This window comes from Mytilus edulis, chromosome 4, assembly GCF_963676685.1.
Source record: "Mytilus edulis chromosome 4, xbMytEdul2.2, whole genome shotgun sequence".
Lineage (NCBI taxonomy): Eukaryota > Metazoa > Mollusca > Bivalvia > Mytilida > Mytilidae > Mytilus > Mytilus edulis.
Window position 1 is genome coordinate 23,706,964 of NC_092347.1, and position 18,051 is coordinate 23,725,014.

Here is an 18,051-nt window from a genome sequence, read left to right on the forward strand (position 1 = left end):
ATGGACGATATTAAAAAAATAATCCAACAATATACATAATGTACACGGTTTGGAAAAGTCAACTTTCTAAATTATGTTTTAAACTTTTAAAAATGCATTTATTTTAATATCATTTGTTTGTAAGTTAAACTTTGTTTGTTTGTTTGTTTTTCATTTTACACAATATACTTTCCAGTATCCAAATAATTGTTTTGTACCCTATTTTGTATTTTTTTTTCACTGAAAACGTATCATTGAGGTGTATTTTCCGGAATATTCCATGCGATAACGTTACGGAAAGGCATTGCGCTAAGCACCAATTCGAAATATATGGAATTTACGTAAATTTAATGCTGTTATAATACGGTAAAAATCATGTTCTACCTACGTATGAACGCACGCAGGCTTGATTACCCCATATCAGCCCGACCAGGAGACGTCACATAGGACGGATATGAGTTATCCATGAGACGGATGTGAATTTATGACTAGTTTACTTCCACTCGTTACATATATGCAAAAGCTATGATATAAATACTAAGTGAATGAAATAAACAAGAAGCATCCGTTTCTCTCTTTTTTAAATATAAATAGTTACAAAAACCGTAAATGTTTAATACATCAGTAGCCATAAATGTACCTTTAAGCAAAGTAAATATATATCAGAATGAAGATCAATAGCTCCATTAAATCGCGTACCATTTTCTAACATGTTAATAAATATACCCATGTTTGAATAAAATAAAAATGATACACTATGGTATATCATTGATCGTTGGTACCTAGGTGACAGAGCAAACATTTTAAATGTAAATCAATACAGCTGCAGCAGCATAATTTTATACCAGGACAACCCACTTTCAACGTGTCCTAAAATAAAGAAGAAAATTTGTTTCAAGGAAATTTCACAAGGTAGGTTTTATGAATATCTCCGTATATGTCATGGATTGAAAAAGAAACGGTTTTTTTTTATGTAAGGCTTTTTTATTGTGTTGCAGACAAATGTATTTGTTTGCTTTTTACACATGTACAAACAATTAAGAAGTGTTATTACATGAATATATGTTAAATTTTCGGTTTTCTCATTGACAAAAATGTAACGTCATCGATATCAGTCAACGCGACAAATATCACGAGAGGTTAATAAAAAAGATATGGAACAGCGCCCGTGTACCTAAATATAGATATGACAAGGCTAGTGTGAACGTCAACAATAGGTTTTTGACATCAAGTTAATTCCCTTTATTGAATATTTCGCGTATGTCTCTTCAGTGATGTACGTTTACGAAAGATATTCGAAAATCTAAATTATAATTTTTTTTTTTAATTTCAAAACATTTGATGGGATCGGGATCAATATACCTGTATTTATACATCAGACCTTACTACGCTAGTTACCGGAATTTTAGATACACCATTTACCAGGCACTTCATTTCTGAGAAACAGGCTACATATGCCCACAATTTTAGAATTAATTAAAAAAAAATTGTATTTATTCAATATTAAATTTGTATCAGTACTTCACCTTTCATCTGATATATAAAACTCACAAAAATATATGCTACAAAAGTTAAGATTGACACCAGACTTAGTGCGTAGAAACTATTTTATTTTAAATATGCACTACTTGTCATTGAATTCTTTTTTTAGGCTGGGTCCGATAAGGTGGTGTTACAGCTTTTCAAAAAGTCGATGTTCCATTTTTTTGCAAAGTATTCCGCTCAAGCCGGTGCTAATTGTCTTAAACTTGCACTGAGGTGAAAGATTTATTTTTGTTCCGTGTTGAAGGCCTTACTGTGACTTTAAAGACGAACAAAAGTAATAAAAGCGCTGTTCTTTGCTTTTTGGACACGTGTGCATGTACTGAAAAAAGTAAAATCACAAAAATACTGAACTCATAGGAAAATTCAATTGGAAAGTCCCTAATCACATGGCAAAATCAAATAACAAAACACAGCAAACATTTGTCATATTCCTGACTTGGTACAGGCATTTTCAAATGTAGAAAATGGTGGATTGAACCTGGTTTTATGGCGCTAAACCTCTCACTTTTATAACAGTCTCATAAAAATCCGTTATATTTTTCGTGATTTCGTGATTATAAACAAACACATAACAAAATAGTATAGTCAAAGTCGGCAAGGGAACACCGCTATGTGTGAGGAAGATTGGTATTTCTTCTACTTGGTCGATACCTCTGCTGGTGGACTGTTAGTTCTTGAGGGTATCATCAGCCCAGTAGTCAGTACTTCGTTACTGACATGAACATTAACGGCCAGATATATGAAATTCACTCTCGGTCGTTGGCCTCAGTGAATATCATATATTTGCGGTTAATAAATGATTTTATCGCTATTTTGTGCATTTTCCTTTGATCTTTTTTTGTGATAATTTTTCATATCATGCTACTCGTTTGAGATGGAAAATTATCGCTAGAAACCAAGGAGATACGTGACGTTGCTATTGGAATTGACATGAATTTGGACAACGTCGTCGTACTTAAAATAGCGATAAACAGATTATCATTGGTCATCTCAGCTCGATTGCTTACACTTTCGCCGTACCGGCTTAAGCGAGAATATCAATCTCGTTGAGATGATTAACGATAATCTATAAGTATCAAACTGATTAAAATTCAATAATTGTAAATACTATCGTTATGTGTTTCCTAGATAAAGTAATTTTCATATAACTTTTACAATCAGGTGGTGCTGTATTTTGTTGATTTGTCGAACATGACACATTATTAAGAAATATTTCTTCTTTAAATGTTTATTGTTTAATTTATTCATTAAGTTATCAATGAATGTATGTATATGCGCACGCAATGTCACTTTTTAACCCCATTACAATTGATATGCAGAGCAACATTCTGAATGAATAAAAATAATTATAAAGAAAAACAATTTTCAACATAACAAGCTAAAAACCGGCAAGCTTTTTGGAAAATCTATTACATGTAACATTTTCAAGTTTTGAGTAGAGCCCGAAATCGATATCAATAGTAAAATGTCACATGTATGCTTACTAGTTTCCGGTTGCAATAAAACCATGATTTGATTTAAGCTGGTTCTCGGCTGACTTCTATATTTGTTCATAGACGTTTGCGTGTAGCCTTATTCAAGCGGATTCCAGTTTTGACGTGTTCAAATAGAAAGATTGTGCTCATTGAAAGTAGAGAAAATTGTACACCTTATTATCAGCATGACTCTATCAGAAATCAATATCTCTCTCTCTATATATATATATATACCATTCAAATAACGAGGTCAAAGTTGTTAGCATGCATGACGTAGAAATGACGAACAAATGAATTAAACTTAAGATTTAAATGAAATAGGATAATGGCGTTGATAAAAAAAAAAACCATTACAAACCATTTTGTTTTCACCAATAGTTAATATAAGCAACATTTAATCATTTCCGGAGCGATTCCGATCGCGAAACCGATACCAATAGTACCTAATACCTGTTACCTTATCTGTATGTTCTTCCTCTGTAAAGCGCACGATGACCGACCGGTGTATTCGAGATTTGCTAAAGTCCGGTCAAATCACACATAAAGTTCGTCACTATATAAGGATTGCCACTACTAAATCCAAGCATGTGCATTTCCCAAAAAATGTCTACAAGTAGTTTCCGCTTGTAGAAAGAAGCCCTGGACAGATTCCAACTGAAAGATTTAGGAAGCACAGAAAACTGTACACCTTATAATCAGTGTGACTTTATTTATTGAAATGACAATACGAATAATAAATTTACAGGCTGAAAATAAGGAGTTGGTACTTCAATTCAGTCATGAACCCGCGATGTCGCTGGTGTGTTCTAGAAATGACTAAAATCCAGGCAAAAATAAGGCTTAGGTACTTCAATTTAGTTATGAACAGTTCACATACCGTAAAGTATAAAGCCTTAAATGGCAACAACATCCGAACTTATAAAACATGTAAAATAATAATAGTACGGTGACCGACAAATACACGGCATTCAAAGTGATGTTCTATGAGAGAAAAAAGGTACCTCAAAAACCAATTGGTCATCACACACAACTTTTCGGCGACCATAATTATGATTATAAAACGATAATTTATGCATTAATTATATAATAGTTCTTGAAAAACTGGTCATTATCGTGATATATGGACTGCCTACTGGACAGTGGTATTGACTAAGATAGTGATAATGACTGAGCCGAAGGCGAGGTCATTATCGCTGTCGCAGTCAGTACCACTGTCCTACGGGCAGTCCATGTATCACGATAATGACCAGTTTTTCAAGACCTATAATGTTTATTTCATTGAGAAACCATGTTTTGGAAAATTCTCATAAATTCAAAATGCCTACAGCGAACTCGAGTAGTTGTACGATTTATATGGCAAAGAGTGAAGACCAGTCGTAGTAATACTGCCATTCATTTTAGTGCAATTTTTCAGTATATAAATACTTAATCAAGTTAGCTTTAGTTTTAAAATTAACGAAAACATATAATAAACGATTCAACAACTTAAATATAATATTAAAAACAGGAACATGTTTTATAAAAGGTACATCTCTTTAAACAGAGAAACCACACCCCACCGGTCATTAACAGAGAAATCACGCCCCAACGGTCATTATCAGACGAAAACCACGCCCCAACGGTCATAATCAGACGGAAACCACGCCCCACCGGATATTAGCATGTAAAAGTTCGTTAAAGACCTGTTTTCTGGTCCGTTTTTTTTCTGTTAATGAACGATGGAATTTATTACTGAAGAATAATGAATGTCATGTGACCCCTTTTAATCCAATAAGAGAATCTTATTCTCAACCGATATGAAATAACAACTTATGTTTTTTAAGAAAGTTCTCTGGAGTTAAAATGGGAGATTTTATGATTTTAAGACAAATGTAAGAAAGGTTTATAGCCGATTGTATGTGCTTTCTACATAAAAATGCTCACCTCTTTTGAAAGAATCCAATCAGTACTATTTCAGAAAACTAAAGAGATACCAGTATATATAAATGAGAGAATGCTGTTTGAGTTCCAATGAGACAACTCTTCATCCAATTCATGATGTATAAATAGTTAACAGTTATATGTCAAAGGACGGCCTCTTACTAGCGAAATTTGAACAGTGTTATGAAGTTATGTGGAAAATAATTGGCGATTTCATTTTTTTTTATTTGCGTTGATTTTATATTTGCTCCTAATTGCATTAACAATTTTATATGTGAGTAAATTCTGACCATACATATCGGAAGGTCAGTACAAATGATCGCCAGAAAAGTATACTTATTTTTTTCTACACACCTCAATCTTGAATGTCTTTAATAGTTATCCCACAAGGACGCGGTGTGTCAGTGTAAGATCATCCCGATGGCCGGAGGCCAGAGGTTGATCTAACACTGACACACCAAGTCCGAATGGGATAACTATTTTACATCCCAGCTGTTTTAGATTTGACGAAAAAACATTTACAATTCATAAAATCTATTTTAGAACGCCACACAACCATTATAATATACTTTATATATTACACGATGAGTAGATATCAAACAATGTCAACTCGCCCCACCTGCCAGTCGGCCTATACTATATCGCCACTTTATAAAAAATCTGCACTCTTGTTTACCGAAACTCGCCCCACCTAAAAGTGTAAAATCAAATTGAACAATCAGTCTGACAACTCACTTATTAATGAAAAAGGTTTAAACCCCACTGTATAAAGTTCTGCCAACTCGCCCCGCTTATAAAAATATCTTGCTTCTTTTAAAGTATGTTAAATTCCTGTTAGTTCGTATCAAGTCGTCCTGTTGTAGTGGTAAGTGTCGTGGCTTGGTATGATAAAGGTCTTGAGTTCGAATCCCAGCATATACATTGGAATTTTTCTACTTGAATTTTGATAGATAGTCTTTTCCGTATAATTAATTATAAGTTTTATAGTGGATTTGACATTCCCGCCAAAATGTTACAGAACAAACTCAAACTGGGGTGATCTGGTAGGAGCGATCCGGCTCAGATCACCCCTGTTAGAACAAAGGAGCTGGGATGTAATTGCAAAGATATGTCTGCAATATTTATAGATGGGTAACCTAAGTAAGCTGTATTTGGCAAAACTTTTAGGAATTTTGGTCCTCAATGCTCTTCAACTTCGTACATTATATGGCCTTTTTAACTTTAATGGATTCGATCATCACTGATGCGTCTTTTGTAGACAAAACTCGCGTTTGGCGTAAATACAAAATTTAATTCTGGGGTGGTGTTCTCGAAGCTATCTTAGGATTAGGACGTGTCCTAAGACCATCTTATGGCAAGTCTTTGTCCTAAGTCGTGTTCTCGAAGCTCTCTTAACTTAGTATCTATCACATTTTTCGTCCTAACTTTAGGACACCTAATTAGGTGTCTTAAGATCATCATATCTTCATCCTAACTTTGTGCATGCTTTTTTCTCATATTGTTACGTGAAGATGAACGGGGAAAGAGACGCACCGTCGGTTATTAACTCGTTTAAAGAAATTGTGCATGATTTTAAACTTTGAACTTCGTGTTTTTACGATAGGATGACGCTACGACTTCAATATTCTCATTTCAAAACAAATTGTTTTACAGTTTATTTTAAGATCCTATTTTGATAATTTTTTTATAAATACATTTGAAATCATGCATTTCATTAAAAACTTCTTATTACAAAATTTTGTAAATTTTTTTATTAATTTGTTTCGTCTCTAATAAATGTTTTATCAGACAATTACTTTAACTATTTAGGATTTGGCACATATAATATGTTTAGGACGTCCTAACATAAGGTGTGTCTGAGATAGCTTCGAGACGCAACTTAAGAGTGTCCTAAGTTCATCCTAAAATCGGTCTTATCTATGACTTACGACGAATCTTAGGATACTTTCGAGAACACCACCCCAGCTGGTATCTATGATGAGTTTATTTTCAATAAATGTATAAAAGTATAAAATGTAGACGTTTTATAATTATGTTCTCTTTATTAAGATTGCTACCCAAACATCATAAATAATTAATTCACTAGATTAAACTGAACATTTCTTGTTTTTTTATAAAAAAAAAAAAATCAATCATATTGTGAGAATTTAACAAACAATTTCTTATATCACCTTTTTCAAAAAAAAAATCCGAATAATTCATTTTAAAGCAGAAAGATCATTTTGTCTATTTAACCTGATAGTTTGACTATTGTATGACATTAATTTTGCTCTTATCTACTCAAACATTTTTTTTCGAAATCTTTGCATTTCAAATAAAATATGCCTTTACCATATCTATTTTCTTGTTTAAATATATAATTATTTTTTTATACAAAATCATTCTTAACTTTTGTACAATTGCATTTCTAGTACCCCTTTATTCACATTTATTAAAATGATTTGGCCTTGCATTTATGGTTCTTCTCTTAATTAAATCACAACCGAATTAAATAACAGACAGACATGTAATATATACAAATTTTATGAATAATTCAAATCAAAATGTTGGCATTATATCTCAAATGTTTGCGTTTTTCGCAAATGTTTGCATTATAACGCAAATGTTTGCGTAATATCTCAAAGGTTTGCGTTACATCGCAAAGGTTTTCGTTACTTCGCAAACATGGGACGAAATATAAAAAAAATACTCTTCCGAATATAATTGTATGTTTATGTTAAATTTAGAATGGAAATGGGAAATTTGTCAAAAAGACAACAACCCGACCAAAGAGCAGACAACAGACGAAGGCTACCAATCGGTATTTGTGCATTATATTAATCGGGCGCTACAATATTTGACGTCTATGCATTTGTTAGATATATCATATATACGGTTACGACACGTGTTTTATTTTCCATATTCATTTGGCTGATTATAACTCTAACTAAATAATCATATCAGAATACCCGATTATATTTTTAATAACCAACTACAAATATATGCTACCCATATCCATATAGCAACATTCAAACCGTTAATCGGGAAACAATGTTCACGTATCATGTTTTTTTCTCACTCACTTCTTGTTGTTCTTAAATACATTTAATAGGATTTCATTTTGAACGATCCGATTTATAATACTAGTAGTATTTCTGAATATTCAATTTAAACGATATGATCGAAATAATATTTTATATAAAACCTCCGTAAAGAAACGAAATCAACTGTATAGTACGTGTTGATTAAAAAGTTAAAAAGTGGAAAACACACATACATAAAAAGTAAAATCACAAAAATACTGAACTCAGAGGAAAATCAATTCGGAAAGTGCATAATCACATGGCAAAATCAAATAAAAAAACGCATCAAATAACCCGTTATTCTGTTTTATCCTCAACATCTATCAGATAGTAACAATACGTATAAACATCAACCCAAGATTGATAGAGTTGTCACTGACTCAGACGTACTTATACATAATATATATGTATATAAAGTTCATATTCAGAGTTATGATAGTAAAATTATAGAGAAATAATGTATTAAAGATAAATATTGTACTAATGATAAACAATGTACTAATGACTAATAATATATAAAGTAACACAATTATAAATATATATACCTGAAGACATCCTGGTCTTAAGGTACTAACATACAGGGATCGCCACTGAAATAGCTGGTACTAACATACAGGGATCGCCACTGAAATAGCTGGTACTAACATACAGGGATCGCCACTGAAATAGCTGGTACTAACATACAGGGATCGCCACTGAAATAACTGGTACTAACATACAGGGATCGCCACTGAAATAGCTGGTACTAACATACAGGGATCGCCACTGAAATAGCTGGTACTAACATACAGGGATCGCCACTGAAATAGCTGGTACTAACATACAGGGATCGCCACTGAAATAGCTGGTACTAACATACAGGGATCGCCACTGAAATAGCTGTATCAGTGAAGAAATCTGTTTACAGCATGTGATATATTGTTGCTCAATAAAAAAAGTTGGAAAACAGCTTTCAATGATATTTTGTTATTGCATTTAATAGTTTGTAAATATCATTTCATTTGATCATGTTCAGTATATATTGCAGGAGATATAAGAAACAATATTACTTTATCAACACTACTGTCAATTCTACACGACGGGTGCCGTATACGGAGCAAGAAATGCTTACCCTTCCGGAGCACCTGATTTCACTCCCGGTTTTTAGTGAAGTTCGTGTTGTTTCTTAATTATTATTTATAACTGTTGATGTAAATGTCCTACGTTTTCAGTCCGGATTTTGGTGAGATTCGTGTTGTCTTGTCATTAGTTGTCCATGCGAATAGTTAACAGAACCCAATCAAATTTGAATATTTCAATCAAATAACTTCGAAAACACTATATATCTTGATACTAATGTTTCCTGTCGGACAGATATTGAACAATAACTCCATATTATAAATATGGGGTGAAAACATTTTTTAAAATACGTTTTAAATGTATTTCAAACAATATTAAAGGGGATAAACTCAATATCCAAGATTTGTCAAGTGCCAATTCACTGAACTTACTTTGTTTACGCTAGAAAAGCTAAAAATCGTAAAACATGCTTTACTGCAATATAATAAAAACATTTTTCACCTGGAATGTTGCTTGCTACACCAAAAAGCAATCAATCTAAAATAGATTAACTTTCCATAGAGTTGTATTGATTTCAACATTTTCATATTGAATAATTAACTTGAATGCTTCAACTAAACAACTAGTCTTAATTCAATTTTATTTCCATCCTACCTGTCATGTAAAGGAAACCTTTAATTGTATGCAATTTAAAACCATGGATTTTTATGATGCGGAGAAAATTATCAACGTTTTACATCATTCAGTTATGTCAAAACGTCAAAGTCTTTATAAAACGTAATGTACAGATCTAATCCTAGTTCATTCACTGTTTTGAAACAAACCATAAGTTCTATAGCTAATAAGTTAAAGGTTTATGTTTCTTGTTGTCCACGTAGACACATACTTAACAAGTGTGGATCTAGGATTTAAAAAGGGTGGTTGTCAAGCCGACATCCACAGTGATACTTGTAAAAAGTCTATGTATTATCATATAATGACATATAATGGGTAACCCAGTCTATGTATTATCATATAATGACATATAATGGGGACCCTAGGTTACAATAAAACCGACTTTGCTAAATTTAATTGAAATGAGTATAAAAGCGAAAAAGAAACTAATGTAAACATCATCATGAACATGATTGGCAATTTTTTTTCTTATTACAAAATGAATAAACTCATCATAGATACCAGGATTGAATTTAGTATTTACTTGATTTATAGCCTACAAATCAATTATAAGAATTACAATGATAATAGTTTTCAAAAGTAGCAGAGGCTTATAATTAAAGACCAATTTTCCTGCACCAGATGCGCATTTCGACCATACATGTCTCTTCAGTGATGCTAGTGGCCAAAATACTTGAAAATCAAAGCTTATATAACAGATGAAGAGCTATAATCCAAAAGGTCCAACAAGTATATCCAAATCCGTGAAAGGAATCAGAGCTTTGCATGAGGGAGATACATTCGTTGATTTATATTAATTTCTAATATTTTGTAACAGCAAATTTTAATAACACAAAAAAATCCGTATTTTCATGCCAGTACCGAAGAACTGGCTACTGGGCTGGTGATACCCTCAGGGATTAACAGTCCACCAGCAGAGGCATCGACCCAGTGGTAGTAATAACATTAACGGTACCAATTTTCCAGCACCAGATCGCATTTCGACAATGCAAATAGTTATTAAAGACAAATCCCTCTATTGTTTATGCGCATATACAAGCGCAACAGTACTATGCCGTCAGCAATTTATGACGTCGCAGATTCCGCGAACTGGAAACGTTTATTAGAGTTATTCCTCTTTGAACCGATGGAGAGAGTGACAATCGTTTTGATAGGCTAATTTGCCGGAACAAAAATGAAAATTGTTTTTATATACATGTAGTAGACATGTTCCAGAATCGGATAAAATATGAGAATGAAAAGAGAGTCAACTATACAGCAATCTAACAACAAAAAATACACAAAAATGACTGTAAAGAAACGAAACAGAATCTGGATACTCTAGAACAAGATGAGCCAATCAAATTATAATATAATACATTTTTTCTTAATTTTCTACATGTATAGACTTTTGTAGGTTCTTAATTATATCGATATTTTACAAATCATTAAGAAAGTGCGAAAATCATCAATCATTCTGGTCATGTCCTCAAAATTCAATGTATCTTTCGCATTAGGTACATTACGTACCTAAATATGGATATGGCAAATTGCACTGACGTATTTTGAATGTGTACGGCACATACATTTTTACATGAATATAATAATTTGATTTCTGATAAACACCAACAAAACAGTAACCTAACGATGCATACATGTAAAACAAAGTACATCTAGAGAAGTTAACATATAAGCTTCTAACATTGTAGCTTTTTTTATATGAACATTCCGAGTTTGTTCCGATTTACCCTTTGATATTTATGTATAAGGTGCGCAATTTTTGTATAAAGAAAAACAAAACATTATCGTGTCTGTGTTAAAAAGTTGTCGTAATGAAGAATTACAGAGGAATGCATATGGAAAAAATCAATTAAAAGGAGATTTGAGAAAAGAGGTCGGACTAGGTTTTATTCATACTCACGGTATGACAGCTGTATGAGTATTAATACTTAGATTGAGTTTCTAGCAACATTACGGAATATTTCGATATTCATAGATGCCTAAGGATGAATGATCAATACAGAAATGATGTTAATTAGACCCCGTTAACACTTGCACGGAATTGAAATAAAATCGATCTCTGAAGAGCATCTCGCGTTTTCGATCTTTTAAGAATTTGTGCGTTTAAATTTATTATACATTGCATATCTAAAATAATCGGTCTAACCATTTCGTTAACCAAAAATCGTAGAAAATTGAATAAGGAAATATTTGGTTCATTAGATAATTATATGCTTCTGCATTTGTTAATTTTATTAATTTTATTTTTGATTAACATGTCATAAGTAATTAAAAACATGAAATTGTCAGAAAAAAATTACTTATAACGGTCATTTAGTTTGAAGATGAGTAATTTACAGAAAATAAAAAAAAAATAATGAATGAATACAATTGAAAAGATATTTTTTAAAAGGTGCACCGAATAACACACGTATAGTAAGAGAATGTAGAACGAATAAGTAACAGGGCATCAGTCGAGCACTGAAACGAGTATGTACGCCTTAGTATAAGGTTATTTTACCTCTTAGAACCAATATATAGCATCAGAGACAAGAAAAAAATATTGGAAAAGATTTGTTTAAAAAGGTGCGACCTATAACAAACATATTGTAAGCGAATATGTAGCAGGTCATCGGTCTAGCGCCAAAACTGGTAATACCAAAGATCGGCGATCTTATAAATGATCGATCCTTATTGTTAGTGAAAACGGAGTCTTAGATTTCTAATGATTTTAAGTAATTGTCATCAATATAAAAAGGAACAACAGTCTTAAACGAAATTAAAATGCATGATACCGGAAGCAAACTTCTGTCTTGTCTTTCTGATATACTTTGATTGAACAATGATATTATAGAAAAATGTCTTCACTATTTTAAAAAGAATTTCTGTTCGACACATAAGCACTATGAATAACCTGAAATGAAATGTTCATAGAAGCATTAGTGTGTACATTTGTACAACGCATTGTTTTCCAACCACCGCATTTATATTACGTGTCTGTGATACTGACTGAAAACTAAGTACTATCATGTGTAGATTAATGAGAATTCATCGTAGTTAAAAACAAACAAACAACAAAACAGCAAATAACGAGAACTGGGTTGTCCCTAATTTGTAAGAATATAGCCTAAACCGGCCGAACGTCTTTCGACGTTGCTTTTAGAATTGGCGCAATGTGTTCCCGCCAATTCAAATTGTTAACCCCTTTTTAGAAATATCTCTTTTTCCATTACGGTGACCCCATCTTTTTATTTCCCTATTTTGTTTAGATATAAACAACGCATATTCTATTGAAGACTCATGGAAAAATTATTGGTCATTTTTTTTTAAACTTAATTTTTTTATAGGTATTTCACAATTAAAAAAGGCAGGAAAACTATTATAGCAACTTATCATTATTATTTTCCACTCAGAAAATGGTGATATTATTAAAATAGTATGTATTAACAACTAGGTTAACAAAAAAGACAAGTTTTTATTGGATACGGTCTTTTAAAAAAATATTACACTGATATTGACTAGAAGCTCCAATTTTCAAATTCCGGGAAAAAGATGGCGTTTTAAATCGAAAACGAGGTCGGTGACCCCATTTTTTTATTTGCTTATTTTAAAGCTTTTACCTAGCCTAAAGTAAAAATAAAATATAAAGCAGATATTATTGGTAGATCTGAATAGAAGGATTTGTCTTTAAGCCAAAAAAGTAAAACGTTTAGGAGCAATGATGACCTATACTGCTCTATACATGGAATCATTTTGTGCGATTTACTGGGATTTGTTTACTTCTATTTGCGGTTCCAATATGTCAAAAACGAAATCAGTATTCCTATTCTCCGAATCTGTTTTTTCTGTCATATAAAATACCACACAAAAAATCATTTGATTTTAAAAGAAATTGAGAGAGAGAGAGAGAGAGAGAGAGAGAATTCAATTACCGTTTATACGGTGAGTCAATTACCCGTTTTATATGTTTATATGGTGTCGCTCCTTTGGCTGTCTTGACATATCTCAGCTTGTTCGATGCGCCTGTGTATGTAACAACGTATTTGATTTTAACGAAACCAAGCTTAGCATGATACGGGTTATGTATGTTTTCGTTTAATTTATGATGGTATGGTACTATACCCCTAAAAGGAGTCGTTGTGAATGTTTTTTGTTGAATTCTAGTCACCGATGCTTTTCAAATTAACTTTGTACTTGTTTGGCTTTCTAACTATTTTGATTTGATCGTCACTGAAAAGTCTTATGTAGACGAAAGGCGCGTCTGGCGTATCAAATTATATGCCGGGTACCTTTGATAACTATTTACACCACTGTGTCGATGCCACTAATGTTGGGCGCTTCGTCCCCGGGGGTATCACCAGCCGAATAGTCAGCACTTCGTCGTTGACATGATATGTGGTCATTTTTATAAATTTAATGTTTGCAAAAGTATTAATTATTCAAAATTCTAAGTGTTTTCTTATACCAGGCATAGATTACCTTAGCCGTATTTGGCACAGCTATAAGAATTTTGGTCCTCTATGCTCTTCAACTTTATACTTGTTTGGCTTTCTAACTTGTTTGATCTGAGCGTCACTGATGGATTTTATGTAGACGAATCGCGCGTCTGGCGTATCAAATTATAAGCTTGATACCTTTGATAACTATTTACACCACTGGGTTGATGCCACTGCTGGTAGACGTTTCGTCTCTGAGGGTATCACCAGCCTAGTAGTCAGCAATTTGGTGTTGATATGAATATCAATTATTTGGTCATTTTTATTCATATACTGATAGCAAAATAATAAATTACTGGTACTCGAAATACTAAGGATTGTTCTTCTACCAGGCATATAGTTCCTTATCCGTATTTGGCACAACTTTTTGGAATTTTGATCCTCAATGCTCTTCAACTTTAAACTTGTTTGCTTTCTAACTATTTTGATCTGAGCGTCACTAAATGAGTCTAATTTAGACGAAACGCGCGTCTAGCGTATCAAATTATAAACTTGGTACCTTTGATAACTATTCGTATAATGAAGAAATACTCTTTCAATCTCTTTGTTTGAAATCCGGAGCAGGCATGTCAGTAATTGTTTATAGTCCTTTGTTAATTCATGTTTTAAAAGTTTTAGTTTAAATGTTTCTCCACTGTTTGTTTCATCCTCACGATCTGTTAAATTTGTTCCGAAAAGTTCGGTTTACATTTAAGAAGAGTTATTTCCCTGTTTGTATTTGATATCAATGGTATATTGGTATAACTCATGGAGAACCTAAAGATCTGTTTACTTTTTGTAGGTGTTTTCTCCCCTTAATTAAGGTGTTTGGTAGGCTAACTTCATAACTACATGTTTTAGACCTGAAGTCTTTCATTTGATATCCATAACCTTTATCCTTGAAAGGACATCTTAAAGTTAAAGGTCAATAGGATATTCAAGATCTTGATCTTTGTTATAATAATTTGATAATACTGGTACACTATAAAACAATAATGTTTCATTTGACATACGATATATGATCTTGCAAAGAACTATAAACTACATTTTTTTTTAAATCTGTGCAATATAAGTTATCTTCAAAAACCATTTTTGTTCAATAATAGTTTTGTTTGGTATTGTCTTATTTATATCAACCCCAACTTTATTCGATCTGTACCAGGTATATAGATATTATTTTTGTTGACTCGACACCGTAAAGTAGTAAGAAGTACATTATCTGAGCTGTTTTTGTTTTTGGAGCGTCGTGAAAAAAAGATGTAAACACGCACTCCTACTTTTTAAACATAAAAATAGTTTTACGTTTTTTTTAGTATCGTCCTTTTATTTCTGTTGATAATCGTTATCGTGTCTAGATCAGCATTGCTAGTTATATAATGATACTTTTCCAGAAGGTACTATCTAACAGATGACCCTTTCCTGTATATCGATTTCCTTATCATAGAAAGCATGTCCGGTCCGATAACAGATATTAGATAGATTTGTTGTCAAAGCAAAATAGTGTGTAGATTCTAGATATACCTATAGCTAAAAGCTGCGTAGTCCACGCACGTTGTTTTAGTTGTTTTTTTAAATATCTTTTTCTCGTGACTGGCCATTATATGCACTCAACAAAAGGGATAAGACCATCAGAGTAATATTCAGCAAGTGCTTAGGAGCGTTTTAGAATCAATATAGCGATTGTTTAAACTAAAACTGGATAGATATGGTTTTAAAATGGAATTTGATCAAAAGTGTCATTTAAATATTAAAGTTGAGAAACGCAATTAGTTTGAGTCGATGAAGCTATAGATGTTTTACTTTAGAAAAGCTTCATTACCATGGCACCAAAGTCTATCGATTGCACAGGTGAATAGAATTTCAGGCGACATTGGCAGAATTTTATTTATATTATTATTGTTCGTCTTGCTGCGACAATGGATTTTAATGTTAGAATCAATATAGTCCTGAATAATTAATGTTTGTAAGTAAAAGATGATAGCAAACGTTCATTGATCAATTTTCCTATAATTTATTTCGTTTTAGGTCGCACAGTCGGACATATTTCAACTTTAGAAAAAAGAATTAATAAAACACTATGTAAGCCTTAAACGGAAAGTTATATTTGGTATCAAACAAAGTGTTCAATAGCTAAAAGATAGAGTGAATAGTTAAACAATTCAAGTTGATCAAAATGGGATTGAAACAAAAAGATGGCTGCTGCCGAAAATTTATGAAATTTTTATTCTCCCATGTAGGACTCTGTTTTATGGTAGTTTTATATTGTGTTGCCGGTGGCTTTATCTTTGAACATTTAGAGAAAAACAACGAAGAACAAATTTGCTATGACTCGCGTGATGAATACCTGGACATGGAGGAGAGGACATTAAATAATACAATTAAAGTAATTAAAGAACAAGAAGGTAGCGGTCAGACAGACGTGTTGGTAATACAGCTTCAGAGCATACTGGCCACATTCCGTGACAACAGCATCGCTATTGGGTATGACGGAACCAATTGTACCGCTTACGGCGAAGAAGATGGGCCTAAATATAAGTGGAGCTGGTCAGGTGCATTATTCTTCTCGGTTACTGTGATATCAACAATCGGTAAGTGGTTCAAAAGATTTGAAGATAATTGCTACATAGTACTTTAAGTTCGGAATAAGGGGAATAAATATGAAAATACTGAATATCTTATTAATATTACAAACTTTTTTTTGTTAAAAAAGATATATATGAAAATAAAGAAAAATATTGTGTGACAAGAAAAGAGTATTATATGTTTGTCCTTGCATGTTGTAGTTCTAAGAATACTGTGATCCTAACTCAAAAACTGGAAATTAATGTTTAAACAGAGGTCACAACTAAATACAAATTAATACAAATATAAATGTAGAAGCTAACATCATAACAAAGGTGTGTGTTTGACGTTTGCCCTTTAATAAAGACATAATATGATAAATAATTAATTTTTATTATCATAAAAATAAATGAAACATATCAGTATATCAATCTAAGAACAAATGAAAAGTAAAATTAAGCAATGCAACCAAAAACCCCTAAAGGAAACTGAAGTGAGACGTCAAATCGAAACAAGATAAAATGAAGGTAACTTTAAGTTTATAATTAATTAAGCGTGCCATTTTTATAAATTCGAGCGCTTATGTATACAAATGAGCCATGTATCTTTGATGAGTTTTTGTAAAACTTAATCTATATATTTAGATTTAAATATGACGCTTTTAGCAAAGTCATATTTTCTTATTAAAAAAATACAAAGTGCGGCAACGACGCTCAAAATGGACATGTGCTGTTGCTTACTAGAAATTTAAATTTTTAAAACAAACATTCTAAAAGCTATGGACTACGTGTATTGGTAGACCTTAAAAGGGGCACTACCTGTTAAAATTAACTATCGAGATGACCCCGAAAACGACCGACGGCCACAAAACACGATATCAACACAAACATAAATATAAATAGATATGGACCTCGTGCACTTGGATATTTCCATGTCTGTTTGAATTCGTTTAGTGGATCGAATCAGTCACTCAAACGATTTACCTTTGTTTCACTTTTAATTCTTTTCTTTTAATAACCGAACACGAATAAATTATGTCTAATCCATCTCTAGCTAAAGGGTTAAATTGAAGTTTAAATGAATACGGATTCAATGAGGACGAATTATTCACTTGCAAGTGAATAATTCATCATCGATGTTTCGTAACTTATTTAAAAAAAAAATGAACCATACTGACTGCTAAAAGTCAATTATTATTTCACTATTTCACTTTCATTAATGAATGAATGAAAAAATTATCATAGTTTAAATATTTTTTGTGTCTCGTAGCTTGTGCCCTTTTTAATCTTGAAACGGTAGGATTTTTGGACTCTTTTGTCC

General features: G+C 32.3%; 1 protein-coding gene across 1 annotated transcript in view; it reads left to right on the forward strand.

The window, feature by feature from the left end:
• The first annotated feature begins 746 nt into the window (after nt 1-746).
• LOC139521753 (potassium channel subfamily K member 18-like) overlaps nt 747-18,051 on the forward strand; it is a 29,465-nt gene continuing 12,160 nt past the window's right edge. The window contains exons 1-2 of the mRNA XM_071315336.1: nt 747-891; nt 16,195-16,757. Coding sequence (XP_071171437.1) covers nt 16,343-16,757 — 415 coding nt within the window. The 5' untranslated portion in view covers nt 747-891; nt 16,195-16,342. The remainder of the gene's footprint in view (nt 892-16,194; nt 16,758-18,051) is intronic.